This window comes from Bombus vancouverensis, unplaced genomic scaffold (assembly GCF_051014615.1).
Source record: "Bombus vancouverensis nearcticus unplaced genomic scaffold, iyBomVanc1_principal scaffold0043, whole genome shotgun sequence".
Taxonomy (NCBI): domain Eukaryota; kingdom Metazoa; phylum Arthropoda; class Insecta; order Hymenoptera; family Apidae; genus Bombus; species Bombus vancouverensis.
Genome location: NW_027468934.1, coordinates 109,988 through 133,855, shown reverse-complemented (window position 1 = coordinate 133,855; position 23,868 = coordinate 109,988). Strand labels below are relative to the sequence as shown.

Below are 23,868 nucleotides of genomic sequence, written 5' to 3'. Positions count from 1 at the left end.
ACGTAGGTCGGTTGGTAGGGTAGAAGGAGACAGGCGTATGCATAGAGAGAGCACGCACGTACAGGTCGCGAACAGAAAAGGAACGAAGCCACCGCGGTAAGACAGAAAGCGTACGAGATAGATCTCTTTGGAGAGGGGCGGAGGGCGTCAGAGGAGGGTCGCGAAAGAGAGCCAATGAGCTCGACGACGTGGCGCCAGTCGTCGAGTCGCCGTGTTAGTAAGAGTACTTGCTCTCTGATCGTGACTCGCTGCATCCTCGTTCGGAAAGGGTCGTGTCCTGACTCTGTCAGTAGGGGTTGGAGACCCGTGGCAAATTCTTCGATTTTTCATCCATCCGATACTCGATCGATTCGTCACAATTTATCGATTTCGTGCTTACCGACGCGGTAACGTCACTGCTACCGTGTGTTATCGTTTCACTCGCGTTTTCTATCCGCGCCTTTTCGTTTTTCTTTTTCCCATCGATACGATACGTAGGCTGAATCGACGACGGCCGAGATCAAGGTCGTCCGGACACGAACTCGACGACAGTGGCTATGTGCAGCTATTACGCTCGAACGAACCGCTGATCGTCGATGATCGACCGTGAGAATCATCGATAATGAAACTGTTTGGTGGCTATGTGACGGGTATGAGGCTGTAAGAAAGCCTTTCCATTGGAAGATAATGTGAGATCGATTCGTTTTAGAGTCGTTCGACGATCAAATAATGGTGACGGTGGTCGCAATGGGACGAAAAGGGCATCGTAAAATAGGTATTGAAAACGATTGCCCGAAGATCTTGGCACTTTTCGCAGTGTGAACGAAACTGAATAGAACGTTACGAAATTCGTAAACGAAAGATTTGAATTTTTGTGTATTTAACCAACGAGTATATGCCCGTTTGATACTTTGAAGATTTTTTTTACGAGAAAGGGGAGAAAAAACGAAGGGATCGACGCTTTGTTGTTGCAAGACGATCGATATTTTTGCGAATTATACGGTGTCATTTGAAATAGTTGGGAAATTAATAACGAAAAGTGAAAATTATTGATATCGATATCGTGAATACCGAAGTAATATCGTTCCTTAAAACGTTCTTTCTTCGTTCGTTCTTAAAACACGCGCACGTCTCTATCGTCGATAACGATCGATAAATAAAATTAATCGAATTGAAAATGAAATTTTTTACAGTCAAGCGAACGCTCGATCCCGCGTTGAGAAAAATCGTAGGGTTGAAGAAGTGGAAAGGCAGAAATTATATTAACCGATTCAGCATCGAATATCTTTTAGACTGTGAGAAAAAGATCTCTCTTGTCAATTATCGATAATAGAAGTACATTTTTTTTTATCTCTCTTACTTTCCTACATCGAATAATCGGACGCATTTTTTTTGTGGAGGAGGAGGAGGAGGAGGAGGGCGCTTACAATCCAGGCGCGATAACCGAGCTTCAACGTGCCAAAGCTGAGTGAAAGGGAGAGAGAGAGAGAGAGAGGAAGTGAAGTCTGATTATTAAAATCAACCTATCGACTGCCGCTTCGTTCAACGTGAAAGATCTGGTTAAGCAAAAAGTGAGAGGAGAGCAAAGGCAAAGGGACTCGGTCAGTGTCGTCGGTACTCTTTTCCATTATGTAGCCACGATCTTCAAAAGGGTTAGAGACCTGCGGAACAGGGAAACTCGGTCAATGATATCGATGTCCGCGCGCGTCCGGCAGCCAGCATGTTTAAAAAAGGTGGTTTGTCGATGGTAATAAATCACGCAACTTGGCACCAATGCTACGAACCTCGAAGCTTTCAACGGATAACTAGCGATGGTATCAAGTTCGTTATATACTCGGAGATCTCTGTTTAAGGCTGTAGTTTAGACTGTTATCCAGATTTCTTGTTACATTTGCTACTTTTGCTACTACTTTGCTACTTTTGTTCGGAATTGTCGCATCTTTCGCCCTCGAGCGATTTTCCAGCTACGTATATACAAAATTCAGCATCTACGTATAAATCGGAATGAAATGTAAAACTCGCTAACGCTCGCTTTGTAGCGTTCGAATTCGTTTTTGGAAAATAAATTTCTCGCTGTCGTATGAAAATACATACGACTAAACGAGTAAAGATACGAAACTTTGTATATTCGAGCGCAATTAAATAGTAATAAAATAGTAAATGCTGTAATACTTAGAAGGGCGTACAAATACTTTTCGTAGCCGTTGCAACAGTTGGTGGCTACAGTTACGCTGGCCAAGTATTGGAATTCGTTGTAGCTCTTAATGAGGATGAACCGAGAAATTATTATAATTATGCGAACGGAATACTGGCCGTGGTAAGGTGTTGACAGAGTAATTCCGACTCTGTTTCTGGAAATACGGATTCGAGGCGAGGGAATTCGAATCTGGTTATCGATCGACCTTCTCTTTCTTTCTAATTAAATAATGAAATTTCGGAAACGATCCTCGAATCGGATCGATTCGACATCTCTGAACAATGTATTCGTTTATCCGTTTGCCCTCTGCTCGATATTTTGTACGCTCTTACAAAAAGTATTTACATTCTACGACATCGATACGAAGATAATATCTTGACTGGCTGATTTTAGTAAACGAGACGAAGCAAAGAAGAAACTAGAATTCAGAAATTAACAAACGTTCTTTTTCCTTTGCAAATGGTAAATCTACGATCTTCTTAGCGTAAATCGGTGGTTAAGTTGGTATTGTTCGTCGTTGAACATAGTAATCGTTTGTAACGTATCTAATACAGCGATCGATTTGAAAGAGGCAAAGAACGTAACAGAGCTACGGGGGAAGCTACGGTATCGACGTATTATCGGAAGGTTGCAGTGTGCAAAGTTTTCGCACACGACGAAAGTGTACGACGTGCTTTCTACGATTTTCTGTCGTTGCTGTGGCTTTGGTAGGAAAATGACGCTGTACACGTTAATATCTCGCGTATAATAAGACGGACGTTTTTTACCGGATCGGATTAAAGGTGAACATTTCGAGTAGAAGAAAAGTGCTGTTTCGAGCAATTACGAGATCGTGGAAACGGAAACGGAAACTGTGCATCGGTAAAGATGGCGGGAAAACTATTTAAAGGGGGAAATTAAAGAGGAAAGAGAAGAGAGAGTGGAAAGATGTTGTGCTTGGACATAAAGCTGGTGTCTCGTTTGCGAGGAGTCTCGTTGACGAGCGGCTCGTCGACGAACGTGTCGGCAGTCTCGTTGTCGGTGAGCTCGACCTCGTCGACGACCGTCGGCATAGAGAAGAAGAATTTCTCGAGCAAGCGAAGCAAAGGGGGAAGGGAGAGTTGCGCTGGAAATGGGAATTCGGTGACGGAAAGCGACAGCGACGAAGAGACGTTGCCTGCTTCTCGGACGATCCAGAGGAACAGGTCGAGATCGGTTTGCGTGCCTACCTTGTCGTCTGCTGCTCGTTGCGCGCATCTTCACCGACGATCCAGCCATCATGCGTACGTTTCTTTAAACATGGTCTATTATCGTTGTGTCGGAAAACGGCTGAGCGATATGCGAGTTTGCGATACGATATAGCAGTTATAACGCGTGTCGTATAGTAACGCGCGCTATTTTATATATTCGATATATTGGCTCCGCTCTTGGCCACTTCCTCGCATGTTTTGTTTGTATTTGTTTTAGGGTGTAAACCTCTGATTACTGCTTTGTAGCTTTTGTCAGATTTGGGTTGGTAAGTATGATACCCAGCGTTTCTTTCCTTTAGCGCTTTTGTCACTTTCCTATAGGTTTCTGGGGTATTAGTTTGTACTTTTACTTGATCCAGTTTGATCTGTTTAATGGTGTAGTTTTCTTTTCCTGCCGTGCTGTTTAGCAGGTCAATGAGGGGGTCTATTATTTTAGCGTCTATGTAGATTGGTGGTGGCTTGGGGGTGTGTTCTTGGTTTTTCTGTAGGGCCTGTGTCCATTTCTTCTGTCAGCGAGCTGAAGGAGTTTTGTGTAGGAATTTATTGTAGCCATTGTTGTTTTTCTGTTTCTGTAGTCCTCCTATCGTTTGTGTTTGTATTTTTTTTTTTTTTTTTGCTGGGAGTTACAGTCTTCCAGCTTTCGTTATGTTGTGGTAGATCCTTGTTGATGTTGTTCTTTTCGTCGTCTTTTTGTATTATTTCCATCTCTATTTCGTTTGTATTTGAGCAGTTCTGTACTTAACTTGTTGGTTTATTTGGGCTCTGTTGGTCTACTGCCCTGTTTATAGCGTATGTTTCTCCTTTGTTTAGTATTCTTATTGTTGGCATCTTTTGGGTGTTTTCCATCATCGATTGGTTCGGTCCCTTTTCTTTCACTCTTGTCGCGCTTACGGAGGCACTAGTTTTTACGTCTGCATAACTCGACTGCTCGGGCAGAACTGATAGCAATTGAACTGACTGACTTTCCGCTCTCATGCAATTACGGAGGAAAGCTCGGTGTGGGTGTGGTTTTTTGAACGGAGAGACCGGATTCGTTGCTCACACTTTTCGTTAGTAAGGTGAGGGCGACGATCTGCGATGTCCATTGGTTCTAGTCAATGTTAATGAGAGATAAGAGGGAAAGGAACCCCCCTACCAATGTTGCTAGTTGGTGACATTGTTTAAGCGAAAACCCGGATTTTCTGTCAGGCGAATAACCGCATTTTTTGTTAGGTCACTACCCGCTTTCTCCGTAATTTTTAAGAGCACATAATAAACCCAAGAACTTTTCTAAATACCAGCCATAAACTGAACAACTTCTAGAATTTGAAAATCCTCCAGGACAAACAGATTAACTGAAAAACATGTGTTGAAACAATGAAGTTAGAAGTTAAAGGATTGTGGTGGGTCCTTAGATTTATTGAGGGCCTGAATGACGGTACGTGGACCGTTGGCTGTTCAGCAGCGAGGGATGGAGTGCAGATGTTTTACGCGACATAACACCAGGTATTGATAATACTATCGACCGTATGCGATCAATATTCAAGAATTTAAGTACAATATTGACGAAAATTTATATATGTCGGAGATGAAAGAACACCGGAGCCTTTGGAATTTTGGATAATCCCGCAACATTGTAACCTAGAGTCTACTATAGCTGTAACTGAACAATTGTAGTTATTCAATCCGATTGTAATTGTTCGAGATTGGTGATAGTGAGCTTGGGCTCGAGGCGACAGTCAGTTGCCGAACGTAGCCGCGGTCACGGGATGAACGCTTTGCCTAACAAAGGTATGGAGTAATTCTATAGCTCTCCTTAAAAGAAATATTCGTGGCGACACGCGACGGTAAACATTCCAACGGTTTCTGTCCCGTGGCTCGTCACACGCAGACCCTATTCTTCGAGTAAGATGATTGCCAGATGTCGATGCGTCTCCGCAGTACATGTTCGGCTAGCTCGAGGGCCCGTTATAAATCTTAAGGTATAGTTAACTAAAGTCCTTCAAACAGACAAACAGTCTTTGTCCCAACTACGGGAAGATAGGGGAGACATATTTTTCAACGAGCGGCGTCTCCCACTAGCAACTTTCCTTCGAGAGCGGCTAGCATTTTTTTCTAACCACCGATATGGAGATTGACCAATTATCAGCAACGCCAATTTCCCTTACTTGATAAACGAAGGTTATCCTCGACGAATCCTCATGTCCTTAGACACACCCCATTATGGTTTTCCTCTGTGGCATCATCGGGACGGAAACTCATTCTTTCTTGCGATCTCATCGACGAAAAGAGTAACGCCTTACGGCCAGTGAATATTAGGCGTTTTATTAACAAAGAGTCCGACTTAGAGTTTGTGAGCGCGTACATCATTCATCCCGTTCACTTCCGGTCTCGCAGAACCATCGATCGACCTTCGCGCGGAAACATAAACGCGCTTCGTACTCGTATCTTTTGTTTGTAACTCGGCGATCATGCAACACGATATAATGCACCGAGCAAGGGAAAACAAAAATTATTATACGAAATTCCGTTCTTTGTCCGTTACAGAACGTGGATGCGCGTGATACTCTGGATGCGTCAATACCGTTAATTACGTATGTCCAGGCAACACGTTGCTACGTCTTTCAACAGACGCAAATTTATAATACGCTGATTTCTCGTGAAAAACGCTATCGCTTAAACGTTACCTCCAATTCGTCGTTAATTCGTTCCAAATCGCTTAATCTTAATACCTACTAAAAACTACCATGGTTACTTTGTAAATCGAGTATTGTAAATCACAGTGACCAAATATTTATCCAAGATGCGAAGAAATTTGCGATATCGTTCAAACACACACACGCACACACACACACAAAAACGTATAATATATCTTTATACGAGATTATTTATTAATTAGATACGAAAGGAGAAAAAAACATTGTTTCGGTTTTGTCATTTTCTACGGAAGATATTATCTTTAAATACAGTTTCAGAAAATATAGTTTTCGGACTGTGGCGGATAGGACGGACCGAATCGTACGATAAAAAGAAAATAACTTTCCTAACTACGCGTATATGCTAAATTTCATATTACCGATAAATTTCGTATTACCTTATTTCTTTTGCAATTACCGTTCAGTCCTTGAACATATTCCAGAAATACTCATGATACAAGTCTTTTCTTTCCTTCGTAACGTAATATGCATCATATACCGTAAGAACTATTCGCTAAATGAAGCGAGAAAGCGAGAAAGCGACAAGAAACATTGTAAAACATACTACGACCGACTATTTTTCTATTTAATTTTCTAGCTAATTTTCTATGCTTTTTATTAATTAATTAATAAATTTTCGCTCGCGCGTTGAATTTCGCATAAAGCTATGCGACTCGGGGGAAAATTTCATTTTATTTCTATATAAATTACCAATTTTATACATAATTTTGTTCGCATAAAATTTAATTCTATTTTCGTTACGTTACGTTACGTTACGTAAAGTTAGATTATACACTTGAAATCTCAAGTATACGATCTTGTATATATTTTTCATACTACTAACTTGTGACTCGTAAAGTTTTTAAAAACATCTGTTCGACGAACGGACGACATTGCTTCGTACAGCGGTAACTACTAGTCGGTAGGATATCGTGGAAGAGTGGAAATTTTGGTGTAACCAACGAGCGGGAGAACGGGAAGAATTAAACCGTAGGAAAATGAAGCGTCACGCGGCTATATCGGCCTCTTCTCGGATGTTCGCAAAGGCCACGACGATGGTAGTTACAACTATGGCTGCGACGCCGACGGTAAGGTCAAGGCCCTCTGCAACCGCCCTACCCAACTCCCATGCAGCTTCGTGGTCACGTGACGCGACTCAAGGTCTTTTCTCCCTACTTTAACCACGCCATCCACCACGATGCACCAGGATTGCACTTTTTTTCGTATATTTGGACGAACGCAGTCTCATAACGTTTTACCTTTATCGAGAACTTGAGAAAACGTTCTCGTTCCTGTCACTCTCTCTCTCTCTCTCTCTCTCTCTCTATTTTCCAGCCTATTTTCCAAGTTCTCCGTTTCGCTTCTATCCGCAGACTTCGAAACTTGTTCTTTGTCCCAACACTCTACATACAATGTTCATATATTTTTCTTCTAATATAAATTTTTCTTTTATTAGCGAAGCGAATATAGCGATATAGAAGAATATAGCGAAGACTTTGTATAATAAAACGCAACGAACCAACGAGAACGGGTATATATTTTATCAGATATATCATACGTATTACGCATATTATCGATATGGTATCGGATATCGTATAGTTTCGATTCGTAAATATCGATATATATATATCAAGATATAAGAATGGCAGTTAATTAGTCAAGTGGTTAAAACACGTCGTTTTTTTACCTTAGTCCGATTATCTGCGTACATGTTTTAATTTGGCGACGAAGAATTATTATTCTCTCACGGAATGGACAATTTTTCATTCGGATGTGTCTTTTCGGGGGTATTTTGGGTCGCTAAAGCCGTAAACGAGGATCGCTGTTCACGGAAATGGACGGTTATGAAAATTCGGCCTTACGAACGTTTGGCGGAAAAAGATGCCAACTGCAGAACCGCCAACACCGTGATCATACAGAGAGGTAAACGGTAAGCAGCAGAAGGAGCGACGATACAGTCAACGCCACCGTTTCACATGCCAATTTTGCCGCTTAGCGTTCGCCGCTCAGCGTCCGCCGCTCAGAGAGCGGCATGATCGCGTCCTTAGCCAGCCGCCTCGTTCTAATCGAATATTTTATACGGTAAAAGCGGTATAATATTATTAACAGTACTACTATTTCACTTGCAGATTGATTTTCCGTACGCAATTATTTATAAATCCTTGATACAAGTTATCGTTACGTTGCACAGTATCGCACAATTTACCATTCTACTGGAAAAATGATCCTTGAAAAATGTTTCGTATAGTTACGCATTCTTCAAAAACCATCCGTATATGTACATGTATTTTATGTGTACAGTGTACAATGTACAGTGTACAGTGTATAGACATACAAACGATGCAAATTTTCCTATATGATAATTAACAAAAGGAAATAAAATTATTTTTGTATACTTGTTATTATTATTTTTATATATAACTATATACTTCGATATACCATAAAATCCTTGAATTTTGAATTTAACGTTATTTATAACTGGACGATAGTAAGTAAACGATAGTAAAAGCTTTAGTAAAAAAAAGTAACTTTAATACGTTCAAGTGGAACGAATAACGTTGCTGAATCGTCCTATAGCGTAATTACGACGTTCATATTTCATCTACGGTTGTAAATATACAAAGATTCGTTATCGATCGAGTGTATCGATTATCAGTATTCCACAGGTACCTACTCCGTTCTCTTTATGCGAATTATAAACGTGTATTAAAAAGTACGTTAGTTTCTCGAACTCTGCCGATTCACTTGTCCATTTGGTAATAGAATAAAGCTTTGGAAAAAAAGTAAGCTTCTGGCTATACTTTCTGTCGCTAATTTGAAAAATTCATCGGTGTTTTTATATCCGAGAATCGATTTTCGATTACAGGGCAAACAAAATTTTGCCCCTAATCGGCACGATTATGTAATCGTATGTCGCACGATCGACAAGGGTCTGTATGATTCGCGATGAACGAATAGAAACGATAATAAAAGGGAATAAATCGATAATACAAAAGAGAATTTCTTTTCATACAACGCTTCGTTCGCCATAAAATCGAATTTGAAAATATAAAAAGTGGAAATTGGGAAAAGTTAGGAAATCGCATAATTACGGTATTTTCGATTTGCTTATCGATCGATGTTAGGTTCATGATGCCTAGATAAAAGATACGAGGATGGCAGGTGACGCGGAAGAGGGATCGATGACCTTAAGAGTACACGACGCCGGCTCTATTTCGAGCGGGTCGTACATATGTATATACCGTAGGCCCCGATTAAGATTCAGAATGACCATGAAAGAAGCAAGTACGACGAGCCACGTTTGTTTTCCTATTACATTAGTCTTGTCAATGCTGATAATACGCGGGCCAAGTAAGACGTTATCGTTGAGCACATCCACCGTTCGTTCCACGTCCAGACTTTTCGTTAGAGATTATCGTTAACGTTTCGCGTCGTTTTAACGTTACGCTGCAGAATGATTTTCATAACTTACAGAATGACGCAAAGACAGTGTCGGACTAAAGCTTCCGCAGGCCTCCTTCGTAGAAACATTCTTTAAATGGTCTTTGAAATATAAACAAAAATGTTTAGTTTAGTTTTCCCTCAAATGTATCTTTTTAAAGGGTAAATTTAAAAAAAAGGTAAAGAAAAAAGGGTTACAACCTCCTCCCGTACCTCTTCTCTTAATCGACGCTGGCGCGAACAAAAGTTAATTTACGTTCGAGCGACTGAAACGCGTCTTCTTTCGTAAATGCTACGTTACTTATTATTAACATTTGCAACAAATGCAACTTATTATTAACATTGATTCTCTTATAATCGTTAAAAACTATCGGATTAATTGGTTGGGTCCAAGAGACAAATTTTAATTACCAAAAAAAAACGCCATGTTTCGCGGAAATGCGTATCGGCGACGTAATATCTCCCTCTCTAAACGGACATCAAAGAAGGATATACGTGCGCAACGAGTTACGAAGTGCATAAATCAGACAAACTGTCAAACTCAAATTTATATAAAACGAACGAATGCGTTCGTCCCGTGAACAAAAATGAATACAAAAATGAATAAAAAAATTAATACAAAAATTACGTACACAGAACGCATATAACTTTTTTCACATATTTTTTTCTGCCATGTCAAAGTAAAAAGAATTGACGTATTCGAAACGTACGCTTCTTTAAGCAAATGTCGGTACAAACGGTATCGCACAATGCAATCCTTTGTAATCCTATGTAATCCTTTTTCTAATTCACCTACGTATTTTTCTGTTACGTCAAAATAACAAAATATCGGCGTATCTAAATTAAAGTTACTTTATCAGATTGTATGGTAAAGTTACCGAGAGACTTACTACGAGAGAATCGCTAGACTCGGTTGCTAGGAAACAACATTTTATAAATTTATAGCCTAGTCGATATTTGAGTCGATAGTTTAGTGAGAAACTAACATTTATATTTAAAATTATAGCAGACGTTTTAACAATCGAATTATTTAATAATGAATACGATAGAAGAATTAAATACGATAGAAGAAACACTTTTACTCAACTTAGAAAGTACACGCTAAAGCTGCGAGCAAGGAGAAACATGCGAGCGAGTCGAAAAATTTCATACGATCGATTGTCTTGCTGCTTCTACCGAACGATAACGTGCGATAATTGCACGTTTACAAAGACTGTACGTTACACAATGAGCATACTAAGGTATTTCATAGAAGCTTTCCTTGCAATCGCGTTCCACGTAAGTACAAAAAGTACTAGATTCGACGTGGAATCTCTCTGCCCCCTCTCTGTGCTTCACTTGCAAGGTAGGCGCGGGTTTTCCTTTCACCCGGGCCAGTCAGCTCGAGTAGGCCTAACTGCATATACATACGTACACGCTTAATATCTCGTTGAACGCGCATACGTTCCTACGTAACAACTTCACAGGAATATTTTCCATGGCTGCGCGCTTATGAACGCGCCTTCTAACCTTAATCGCATATACTCTCGTTTTCTCGTTTTCTCGTTTCTTCTTTTTCCTCTTTTCTCTTATTTTACCCATTCTCAGCATTCTCCGATTTCTCCTTTTACTTACGGACGACGATTAATCGAAATCGAAATCGAAATCGAAATACCAAACAAATTTCAAAATACTTGCTACAATCAAGATTTTTATAATTAATATATTATCGGCGTTGTACAGCGCTAAAGATAAAACTGTTATCCGCGATCGAGCCAAAATGTAACATATTCGATAGGATTTATCTTTCACAGCTAAAGATCATTTTAAGAAAAATTATAATCAACGTGAATTTCAAATACGTTGCTTTCGCGATCGATCTTGTATTACGATATATTCTACGATAGTTGATCGGCGAGCGATCGAAAGCGGTGGAAAAACATAAAAACGTTCTAGATAAGACGACCAAGATTACATAAAAATACGAACAATGCCCATTTTTCATTTGCTGGATACGACACTTTATACGAGGTTATATGTACATGCATGCCGATCGAGGATACTCAGCGGTCTGGTCTGAGTGTCAATTAAAATTATTATAGCCGGTCGAGAAGCATTTTTCAGCAGCATCGGGAAACCGGTTCGCTTTGGCATCGGCTGCAATAGCCAGCTACCGTCGTCTCGTGTAAGTACAGTACCGCATTTTGTTTTCGCCTGGCTCAACGAGATCGCGTCCAATTGGTTTCGCGCTTCGGCAAAATTCACACCGCCGATGCCGATAGAAAACGATCGGTAGCGGCGCCTAATAGCTTAGTTAGATCGCCTTCCCATGATTCCCATTATATACAGATAGCGTAACATTCGCAGCCTCTACCCTATTGTTGTATGATTTATTTAAAAGGAAAATCCGATGTATATATAAAATATATATAGGGTGTGGCAAGACGCGAGTTACAACTGGACAAAAAAGTTATTTCATATAGAAATAAGTAAATGTAAATCATAATATTTCGATTCGCAATTTTCTTTTCCAGGTTATATCACGCGTCCTGTAAAATCCTGTCAAATGCTGTCAAATACTGTCAGGTGCTGTCAAATGCTGTCAAATGCTGTCAAATGCTGTCAAATGCTGTCAGATGCTGTAAAATGCTGTCAAATGCTGTCAAATGCTGTCAAATGCTGTCAAATGCTGTCAAATGCTGTTAAATGCTGTCAAATGTTGTCAAATGCTGTCAAATGTTGGCAAATCCTGTCAAATGTTGTCAAATGTTGTCAAATGTTGGCAAATCCTGTCAAATGTTGTCAAATGCTGTCAAATGCTGTCAAATGCTGTGAAATGATGTCAAATGCTGTCAAATGTTGTCAAATGTTGTCAAATGCTGTCAAATGTTGGCAAATCCTGTCAAATGTTGTCAAATGCTGTCAAATGCTGTCAAATGCTGTCAAATCCTGTCCAATCCTGTCAAGTCCTGTCAACCTAACCCCAAAATAAATAAAAACTAATTATAACGTCGCGTATCTTACGTTTCTACTGGAACGTAAAGGAATGTTGCGTTTCTGCGTTACTTTCCCCTCGACTTGTCCACATCACCGCCTAATTGCATTTACAGTCGCGTATCTGCTGAATCAAAAATACAGATTTATTATCCTGCATATTTCCAAACGCATCGTTCATCGTCATATAGATGAGATCGAAGAATTGTCCTCCAGAACCCCTTGGGGTTAGGTTGATTAATTTAAAAAATCATTCAGGCTAATTTATTTTCACCAAAAACATTTAAATGCTAATAGCAAATTGGCAATGGGAAACAAACAGATTTAAAAGGGATTCGTATTAACGATCATCGTGTGCAACCGAAGCACGTTCGTATTTAACGCTTCTCTGTTGGCAATATTTATAATACACGGGGCGGTACGTTTACAATCGTCGTAAGTCGATTGGATAAGAAAGTAGATGAGCGGAGGAATAAGTGTAGCTAGCAATAAGTACGCGGCATGCTCGAAGAACTTACTTTGTGAAAACAAATAGGAGGAAGAAAAGAGGAAGATTGCCGTCGAGTAGCAACAAATGATCGAGGTGCGGTCGGGCCAGTAAGTACGTCGGGAAAGGTTCATCAATATTCATAAGTCTCACTAGGCCTATCCACGTCTCAAGGATCCAGGGAGTTTCCAGTACACGCTCCTTCTCCCTATCTCTATTTTTCTCTTTTTCTCTTTTCATGTACGTGTCGTGTGCGACTACGTATACCCGACGAAAGCCATTCGCGCGACACGGATTTGTCTTCGTAATGCGCACATTGCACGTATGCGCGCATACCTATTCCCACTGCATAAACTGCATTCTATATCGACATTGTCATATCGCGTTACCGTTTTCATATCCCTGTGTGCGTCGGGGCAAACATATATTTGGATGTCTCCTTCTACCTCAATACTCCTTCTACCTCTGATAAAATCGCAAAATAAACAAAGACAAATACTCTGAAATATCAGCTGTGCTATATATTTGAATCTAAAGTATTTCACGCTTTCTCATCGTTCAAGTTAGCTGTATCTGGAATTACGTCGTTTTCACAAAAATATCGAATACCGTTTAAACAAACAGGACCAAGATTAATTAAGAAATATTCGTTTCGATATTATATAGTATGTATATATTCTATATGTAAATAATATTCAGTTTTAATAAGAAAATTTTGCAAAACAACCTGTACATTTCGATATTATAATAACGAACTTTAATCATTTTTATTACGTTTTATTACGTTTTATTACGTTGACCAAACGGTAACGGCATTTGCAAATTTTTCTTCCAACTAGATTTCCAACTAGAAGGAAATTATTCAAATAATTAACTTTAAAACGTATGCATGCATGCGCAGAGACTAGATAATATGTAATATCGGTATTGTCAACAACTATTTTTCAGCCAAACAAAAGATATCAACTTTTCCATAATAATTTCAATATATTGACTCTTTATATTTGGATAATACGAATATAGATGTCTTTGTTTCTTATTTTTCTTTGTATTTCTATTGCTTTTTAAAACCAAACAAGTTATATCAGAAATCATTATTTACGAATTAGTTGTATTTAAATGTGCGTTGATAGGTGCGTTTAGAATGTATAATGGATAAGCTGTGTATCACAATAAGAGTCGAGTTGTTTTAAAAGTTTAACATATTCTTAATAACCTTAATTGTACAAGATGGCTTATAAACATTGACTTAATCTAAAATAAATATTTGACAATTTAATTTTTCTTCGAAATTCCATTCATTTACCATTTAATAATTATTTCAACATTTAATTTTACATTTTAACATTTAATCTCTTTATAACAAAATGTTTGCTCACTCCTTTTTGATACTCGCCGAAAATACCTACCAAATTTTATCCAATCCTACGTTACGTTATAATTTTAAAAAACATTCTCTGTTAATGCCAATTTCTCTTTAACATAGTCTTTATAACATTTACTTAGTTCGTTCGTTTACTTGTACGTGCATACATACGCGCATACGTATGTAGATCATATGTATTTGTACATATAGTCATGACAGTCCGTGTATGCGTACGCGTATTCGTATACGTATTGCACGTGTAATGTATACACATGTACAGTATATAGTTTGCGGTCGTGATAAGATCGAGAAGGAACTTGCGCAATCTCGAGTTGCGATTACCACTGTCGTGGACAGACCCGTCGCCGCCACTGTCGATAGATTTTACCTGTATCTTGTATTTTCTATTCTATTAACGGAGAAACTACTCGTTACCTTAAAACTTTAAGATATAGAGATAGATACAAGAATCGTATGAAACTTCTTAATGAAAATGACTTTCGTAATGTTTCCAACGGTAACTCTACTTTTATCTTGCATTGCCATATTCTCAAGTCGGTGCTTAAAGGTTACGTTAACACGAGATACATACAACGAGGCTAGGCTATCTCTATCGCATGTATCGCGTAATAGTTGCCATTACATTTTTATTTTTTTCCCATCTATCTAGTATCCAGAATTTGAAGTTTCGAAGGAAGAAATTTTAATCGACCGAGTGTTTACAGAATATTTTTCTAGGTTAGGAAATACGTACCGTTCGTTCATTGCAAATCCGCGAGATGACCTCGAAAGTGATTTGCAGGCTTTGGAAGAGGCGATTGCAAAATCGGAATGTCTGATAGCAATACGCGTTTCCATGAAATTTCAGATACGCAGCGTGAAACATCGTGGATGAGCAACATTTGACAACTTATAGACGTTATTATTGGATTTCCTATATGATTTTACATTTAATCTGAACAATTGAAAATGCAAACGATACGATTAATACGATTGCTTTCAATTTACTAGTTCATTTCGCTAGACATTTATTCACATGTTACAAATTCCACGACTAATTTATTTTTCTTATTTTAAATTTTTAACATTTTTCTTATTTTCACATGTCACATGTAAATACATACATATATGTATATACGACAGAGGATTCGGCCGAATAACGTGATTAATAATAATTGATAATAACACGAGGCGATTCTTTATGCAGAAATAAGAAGGACATATAGAATACAAGTTTTCTTATGTGACGCTTCGTTCTCGAGAAAATCGGCTTTGAAAATTTGTCAATGATTCTATGCTCGAACGTGGCTAATTCCGAAATGGGCAGTAGTACGTAAACAACCGTAATTCCTGTAATCTTAGTAAAGCAATTATCTACCTTAGGTAGATATAAATATATAATAGATATATAAATAAATGCAGCGAATTTTTATCATTATTATTGGTAAATGTTCGCAAAACATGTCCATGATTCTTTGACATGTCGTCAAGGTCATCAACCCGAGCAGTGTTACAAAGCTTTTGTTCGAGTGTCGCCGTTCGTTAAAAACTTATTATTTAAAAAATGTTTAAACGAAAGTACATCATTTTTCGCACATTATTTACATTGAAATACAAGCTGATTCTTGATTAACTTAAAATTCGATTTGCATCACTGTTATCATATATATGATAAAGTATAATATTATTATATTCAATTATAATAATCAATGTATATATGTATATATGTATATTGATCCTACTGTATCGAAATATCAAATAATTGTAATATAAACTTTTCAATGTGACAATAACTTTTTAACAAACGGCGACATCTAATTGAAATCTTCGCAATGCTTTACTCAGGTTAACGACCTTGTATTATTTTTGAAAAATGACAAGCGACATGATAGATATAGAAGAAAGTATGTCGGTGCTAAAATTTGTATCAATAACGTCATTACTGATTGTGTTCGCTATTCTCACGTATACCGCTATAGGCTAACGCCCCATTCATTCGATCCCGTTTCCTTTTTTCTGTAACAGCCAGCCTCGAGTCAGTGATTTTCTCGTGTTCTTCTACTTCTTCTCCCTATTCTCTCAACCGTTTTCCTTTGTCTTTCTCAATTTAGTTCATTATTTCGATAAAGAATATAAGAAGAATGAATTTACTGTACGAATTCTTCTTAATTTATTATACGAAGATTGATTTAGCTTCAAGGAATAAATTAAAGCAGAAACAAAATACATCCAGCGTGCTCGTGTACATACTCAAAAATGATTGATTGTAATATGCGCAAGCCTCGATGTAATAAGGAAATACTATACAATACAATACGATACGATACGATACGATACGATACGATACGATACGATACGATGCGATGCGATGCGATACGATGCGATGCGATACGATATAATTTCAGTAAAGAATTATTAGTAACATACATTTTGTAGAACAGAAAGCATTATTAAATTGTTTGAGAAAGTTGTATAACTTTGATTGTACACCATATGTCGTAAGATGAACTCGTTTTCTAATTATTTTCTTTACTGCTTATCTTAATGCACAACCTTATTTTACCCTTATCTTGCTATTACATTTATTTTGCTATTTTGCTATTTTGCTATTTTATTATTTTGCTATTGTCTATTCAATCTAACGTATTCGAACGTTATCCAACTACTAACCATTATGTGTATACGTCTATCTATTATTTATTGCACAAATCTTTACCTTTTTATCTAATTTACCTAGTTAATTAGCTACGCACTTTATCTTCGCACTGTCCTTCTTCTTCTTTTCCAATTTCTTCATCAGTCTACAGCCCTATTTTTACTCCTTTGTTCTTTATCTCTCCTATACTAAATATCTATATATGCTATTACTGATCCCTCTAATTGCCTATACTCTCTTGTCACGAACTCAAATAAATAAATAAATATATATATATGAACTAGCAAGAAACTATAAACTCTGGCATAACAAGATTATTGTACGCTATACACTATATATTAAATCGATTCGATTCAACGATAGTTTACATTTTCGAAATAATTCTTGTAAATGGAGTGTTTTATTAATTCGAGTAACTTCCCATTATAAAAACTTCATCGTGAAAGGGGGGAATGAGAAGTACTATAGTTTAGGTCGGAGGAAAGTAAAAAAGATCGATATTGAGATGAAAGAATCGTATAACCTAAACAGGACAGCTAATTATTCTTACATAATTTTTAGTCTACATAACAGTGTAATTCTTGCATCGTTCTATATAGTTTTCATAATTCTGGTATATCAAAATACGATTTGGTAATAAATACAGAAATTCCATTAGCGAACATTAATTAAAATCCAATACGATCATAGAATGTCAGACTTTCGTTTCAAGTTCCTTGATCGAAGATAACTTGACTACGCGCTAGATTTCGCGTTCGACCTTCGATTTGATAACGTTAGGATAACATTTCGATGAGAATGCATTTATCACCTCACGCGGAGCGATTAAACCGACTCACATAAGATTTCATACACGTGAAAAGTGATATCCTTATTAAAAGAAAAACGAAACACGACATACTAGTACTAATAAAAGCGTTCCACAAATAGATAAAACTAAAACTACTAAAAATATTGCTAGCACTCTACAAATACTTTCCCCCTATATTAAAACAATATTTACTTTTTTTCTCTGCATTACTACAACCAAAAATTTAAATGAAAATGATTTCAATTAAATGATCTCTGCACATTTTTATTCGTTACTTATTCCACGACGATCCTTCTTTCCACATACTAGAATCTCCAACGTTCGAATTTTTCCAACGTTCGAAATTCGAATTTTTCTGTAGTTGTTTAAACGCATAAAGACGTTAAACATCTATAACGACATAATAACAAAGTGGATGCGTAGACAAGCATGGGCTGGAATTCGATAGCTCCGTTTCACATACAGAAGTCACCAAATTGCATCATGAGATGGTGAATTCCAATTTCCATGTCGATCTTTAAACACATAAAGGTGTCGAGCGTCGACGAGTCAACATAGTGGTTTCGTAGACGAGTTAGAGGTCGAACTGGAGCTCGATAACTCGTCTTCTTGGCTTGACGGATTCACTTAGAACACGAAACGTCCATATACAGCGCATTGCGAGAGAAAGAAGTCAGCGTGCGCGCGCGCGCGCGATAGAAGAAAACCTTCAGCCACAAGAATCTCGCGTTAAGGAGCACTGATCCGCACTGTGCATCGTGTATTACCCCGGGGAGGTGGGGATAGAGGTGCAGAGTGCAAGAGGGGAGCGCAGAGGGGCTCAAGACCGGTCACGCCGTCATGCCAGAAAGCCTGCGCGCCGAAATATCATGACTGTTCAACTCGGTTAGCCTCTCTTGCTGCTCCGATTACTTCGCCCCGTTCGTAGACACGCGGCTATATCACGTTCTCGTTCTTCTGTCGCGGACGAAAGTCGCGGAATCATGAAAATTTTGTGTCAACAATTCCGTCCCATGGATTAATATACAGAGCGGAGTAAAAAGGGATAGAATTGTGATGTATAAAGTATAAAAGGGAAGGAGAGGCGGATAATCGACTCTAGGACAGGTGGTACAAACACGGAGGCTGACAGCTGATAGTTCGTGACTTTTGTATCGAGGGAAGTTACGAAACTCGTTACCACGAGAAAGGCTACGACACAGTCTCGCAGGAAAGAAACGGAACACGTCGGTGTGTGAGAACGTGCGTGTCGAGTGCATTCGCGAGTGCATTCGCGGTCGAGAAAGAGAAAGAGGAAAAGGACGTGAAGAGACAAAAGGGAGAGACGGAGAGAGATAGATAGTTAGAGATAGGCAGACAGATAGATAGGTAGGTAGATACATAGATAGATAGATGGATGGATGGATGGATGGATGGATAGATAGATAGATAGATAGATAGATAGATAGATAGATAGATAGATAGATAGATAGATAGATAGATAGGGAGAGAGAAAGAGAGAGAGAGAGAATGCGCGAAATCGGTAATCGATCGATCTGCGATCGAAATTCACTGCGTCGCTAGGATATCGTCCTACCAAAATTGCGGTGATGCCCTTAAAGCGAAAGAACACGTTTGTCAGGGAAAAAATAAGGCGAAATGCGAAATGAAGGGCGAGACGTGGAAGAAGGGTAGAGTAAAAGAGGAGAGAAGAAGAGACCGACGAAGGGAAAGGGGATAACGAGGAGAAGGAGGCGGGAGTCGAGGGGTCATCGGGAAACATAATCTCTGTACGCGCAACGTTCGAGTAACCGACCGAAGTAATTTTCGACTTTACCTTCACTTCCGATACACTTCCGCGTATCCTACACTTACCTTATGTTTCGTGCAACCCTACGATCGCGATGAAGATTGCCCGTAAGCGTTCGCGTTTGAAGCCAGCGTCTGAGATCACACAACACTCTTGACAGTTTTCCGCGATGATGTACGGCTCGGCTGGTATAGTTTTTTCGGCTAGCACACGAGGACAGACAGGCCAATAGATCACAACACTACTACCGACACTTTCGATACGCGACACTATGGTAGACGTACGATCGGGCGTCTTCGGACGAAGTAACAGGCAAGCGAAAGAGCTTGGCACACCTTCGCGTCACGTTACAACGAGCCACGGGCAGCTACAGTCACGGGCTACCTCGGACTCTCCGTCTCCGTCTCCGCTGTTGACTGGTGGCTACCTCGCACCACAAGCTCGTCTCGTACCTGTGTCTCTCTTTCTCTCTTTTTCTCTTTCTACGCTGGTGCTCCGAGCCAGCAGCCGGTAGTACAGTGCATTGCCACCAGATGGACGTGTATATCAATGTACATAATGCATATAGCGAGCGATTCTACACGAAATTGATTTGAAACGATACTCGAGAAATGGACACCAAAGAAAAGAAATTTCAGAAATTGCTCCATTCGGCGTTTCATCGAGTGTATCTACAGGTACGTTCGTTAAAGTGGACTGATAAGGTATAAGATAAAACGTAACAGCTCGTAATAATCATTGAGCATAAATATGTTTAAACGTAACTTTTTTTATTATAATCAGTGGTACAATCGTAAAGACTAGTTGGAGAAACATGTTAAACGCTTGAACTTAACTTCTATTGCTATAATAGAATTTAATTGTTAAGTAACGAAGGAAAAATTACAGATTAATTATATAAATGTTAAGAAAACCTTATCTTATTTAGGATGTTCTTTTTTTAGAATACTTTGATCCATCGATAATCGAAGCAACTTAAAGAATGATTGTAAAACGTTTTAGATTATCAATGTTAGTACAGATTTATACGACGAATAACCTATTTAATTATAACTGGTAAATCGATACCTTTTATTTTACCTCTCCGAATATCTTACTAAACAGTCGTATTATTTATTAGATAGGTTATAGCGAGATAATCTTTAGAGTCGATTTTTGGGGTAATTTTAATCGAGGAACGTGCAAAACAACCGAAACGTTACACGGAAGCAGGATTTCAATATGGCGGACGCGCAACTTGATCTAACCGAAATCTCGCTAGTAGATCGAACACATGGTTCGTCATAATGCATCGTTTATTTTCTAATAGAGTATTACGTGTACCCGGTTTGTTATCGTTTATCCTGTGATTTTAGTGGAATAGAACAAGTTAGAGAAACACAAGTCGATCTTTGCAAGAATATGGAAGGTATAAGTGTAGATTTGCAATCAACTAAGTATGCAGTCTATCATTTTTGAGAACATAGTTAAAAAAGGTAGAACCTCGATAGAAAATTGTTTTGTGCCTACCAAGTATCGTAGAAAGCACCGCACCCTGCACGTTTTACATATTTTTTTATATTATTTGTATTTTATCTTCTCAAATCCTGCACTCTCAAACTTTCTATAAACTCATGAAAATCCGCAGTCTAGTAATTACTGTTGTATTTCATGATTTTTTACAATTAATTAAAATTTTATTCACAGACTGATTGATCAACGAAATCGATCGATTTTATTTTGTGCACAATGTTTTTCATAGGTATTTTAGTTACGAGATTCGAACATTTTATTTTACTTATTCGTCCATTATTATTATTATTATCATTATTACTACTACTATTATTATCATTATTGTTGTTGTTGCTGTTGTTGTTATTATTAGTATTATTATTATTATTATTATTATTATTGTATATATGTTATATCGTATTGTTTTATTACGTATATTTCATTACGTCAATTAGCATTTATGAAATATTTCGTTAATTTAATGTACTTGTTCTTCGCTCATTATTATTTGGTATAGAGATATAGGAAATAATTAGAAAATATGAAAAAATATATAATAGTCTGTGAATAGTGAACAACGAGGTTAAAACGAATTTCGCTGATATTACAGTATTATATTAGAGTTCGATTACGATATTGAATTCGGCGTTAATCAAGTGTCGGGGAAAACTTATTTTACCGATTGCAAAAAATGATTCTAGCGTTATTAATTTAATTAAATTGTTAGTAATATCGCTAGTTATTAATTTAAAGTAAATCAGTAAAACTTGACAAGCTCGAAGTATAGAAAGTAATAAAAAAATTTCATAACAATTGAAATGAATTAGATTCCATTCGACAAGTAGATTGCGGCGCAATATTAAATAAATTGTACAGAAATGATTGTATGGGATTTTGTAGAGAAACAACGTGTTTTAATTAGAGAAAATGATTGTTTTGCTACTGGCGCGAATAAACCATTAGCTGGATTATATTTAGTGTTATTAATTACGGTTCGACTTGAACGATTAAATCGAATCTAATGTTTGACATGAAAGTTCGTTAAATTAAAGTGTATCGATAGATCAATAGGGAAACTAATATTTCTTCTGTGAAATTGTGCAATCGCTATTATAATTAATGGTTTTTGTTAAAATTCTTTTCGTCTATCTTCCGAAAACCCGTTGAATGTCGTCACGAATCTGGAAAATAAGACGGGAATTTATTCTTTGTACGTTAATGTCAGATAAATTAGAGGAAAGAACGCGGACAATTATTATTATAAGACTCGGCTGATAGTGGCATATAAGTCAGGTAAACGTAAATGATCATAGTTCAACGCTCGAGACTGACCGGGGTCGCCAAAGCATTTTCCTTTAGCTCCGCTTGACAGCGATTGGCATCTATAATTCTCGACGGTGCGGTGTGGCAAAAAAGTCGCGGAATGCGTTTGATTTGAACCCGTTTAAACGCGTTTCAGGAAACGTGAGCCAGCCCTTTCCACTCGTCACGATCATATCGAACCGATCGTTTTCCTTTAAGCGATTATAACCGAAGCACGAAAGGTGTATAAATATTAGGAAAGAGAAAAAGGAAATAAATTAATCTAGGCAGGGTTGCGAAAGTATTTGAAGAGTATTTGAAATTTTATAGATTTACGAGAGCGGATTTTTCAGACTTTCAGCAATTCTTTATAAAATATGTATAGATGAAAGTTCAACATTTACCTTGAACTACGTATCTTTTCGTATATGTACAATTTTGTTGGTTTTGTTTATGTAAACAATCGTTGTGCAATCGGTGAAATTGACGATTAGAAATCATTTTATAAAAATACGAGAATCGAGAAGAAACTGGTGCTAAATCGAAAAAATAAAATTATCGAAGAGAACATTTTCTTACATGCGAATATTCAACTGATCGTAATAGACACAATAGAAAACAGAAAATTGATTGTAATAGAAAAATGTCGAGTTTTACAGCATATGAAAAAAATACATTGAGATCGGAGAGAACGGAAAGATTCGACAAATTCATCGACGAATTTACTAAGAGAAAAGTTTCGTGAGAATAACATTTTCAGATTATTTTCAGTGGTTTTCGCGAAGAAGATTATTTATACGTATATGGAAAAAAACTAACGATACAGAATACAATGTAATATAGTTTTTTGAAGGAGTTAATCGTCTGAGCAAATGTAAAAAAATTCACCTGTACATTTTTTAAGCGGAGATGGACGATGAAATACGCGAGTGCGTGGATTTGAATAAATTTTCAATATGCGTTGTGATGTATCGGCGTCAGCTGGTCGGTGGTCGGTGGTCGGTGGTCGATACGAGACAGACTGGAGCAAAAGGACGTTTTCCGTTGCGACAAGATTCCGCGCACACTGTCAGAAACAGGCGTCCAGTTAGCAAGTTTAGAAGCGCTGTAGACGAAAGGTAGAAAATAGGCGTATACGATAAGATGATTACAGACAGCTTTCCGTGGCTAGAACGCGTGTTTGATAGCAACGATCAACTGCTTCCGAGCGATGATCGTCCGTTAACGAGGGTAGACGAAGACTGTCCTCGCCGTCGAAGAAACTCCCTCCGCTGGAGTACGGTCCGAGAAAGATTCCTCGAGGTCTGTAGCAGTTTTACGATGCGCCCGGCATCGCGCTCAGCAATACGAGTACCACTTGTAACGCGGCAATAATAATAAAACCAGGTCCTTTCCACGGATCGGTGCGATGCGTAACCAAACACTGTTAATGTACCAATTGTGCGTGTATATATCTATATCTATATTGGAAT

At 38.1% G+C, this 23,868-nt stretch overlaps 2 protein-coding genes across 17 annotated transcripts in view; one reads left to right on the top strand and one right to left on the bottom strand.

The window, feature by feature from the left end:
- LOC143304607 (uncharacterized) overlaps nt 1-20,005 on the bottom strand; it is a 34,484-nt gene extending 14,479 nt beyond the window's left edge. For 7 of the 8 annotated variants that reach the window (XM_076627106.1, XM_076627110.1, XM_076627112.1 and 4 more), the window contains exon 1: nt 19,669-20,005. The gene's annotated coding sequence lies outside the window, so the exon portion shown is untranslated. Of the gene's footprint in view, nt 1-3,384; nt 3,469-19,668 lie in introns of those variants that run through there. The other variant, XM_076627109.1, reaches the window with a different exon arrangement.
- Nucleotides 180-14,176, top strand: LOC143304606 (uncharacterized). 9 transcript variants are annotated; one of them, XM_076627099.1, is made up of 4 exons: nt 193-754; nt 1,173-1,274; nt 1,383-3,438; nt 12,035-14,176. In XM_076627099.1, exons 3-4 carry the CDS (start codon nt 3,104-3,106, stop codon nt 12,204-12,206), a joined length of 507 nt encoding a protein of 168 aa, XP_076483214.1. In that variant the 5' UTR covers nt 193-754; nt 1,173-1,274; nt 1,383-3,103; the 3' UTR covers nt 12,207-14,176. The 9 variants fall into 9 exon arrangements, 8 of the variants coding, with proteins under 8 accessions (XP_076483220.1, XP_076483214.1, XP_076483215.1 ...); XM_076627100.1 differs by having other exon boundaries at nt 1,380-3,438; XR_013061283.1 differs by lacking the exons at nt 1,173-1,274; nt 12,035-14,176 and adding an exon at nt 8,210-8,390 and having other exon boundaries at nt 180-754; nt 1,380-8,010.
- Nucleotides 20,006-23,868: the final 3,863 nt, after the last annotated feature.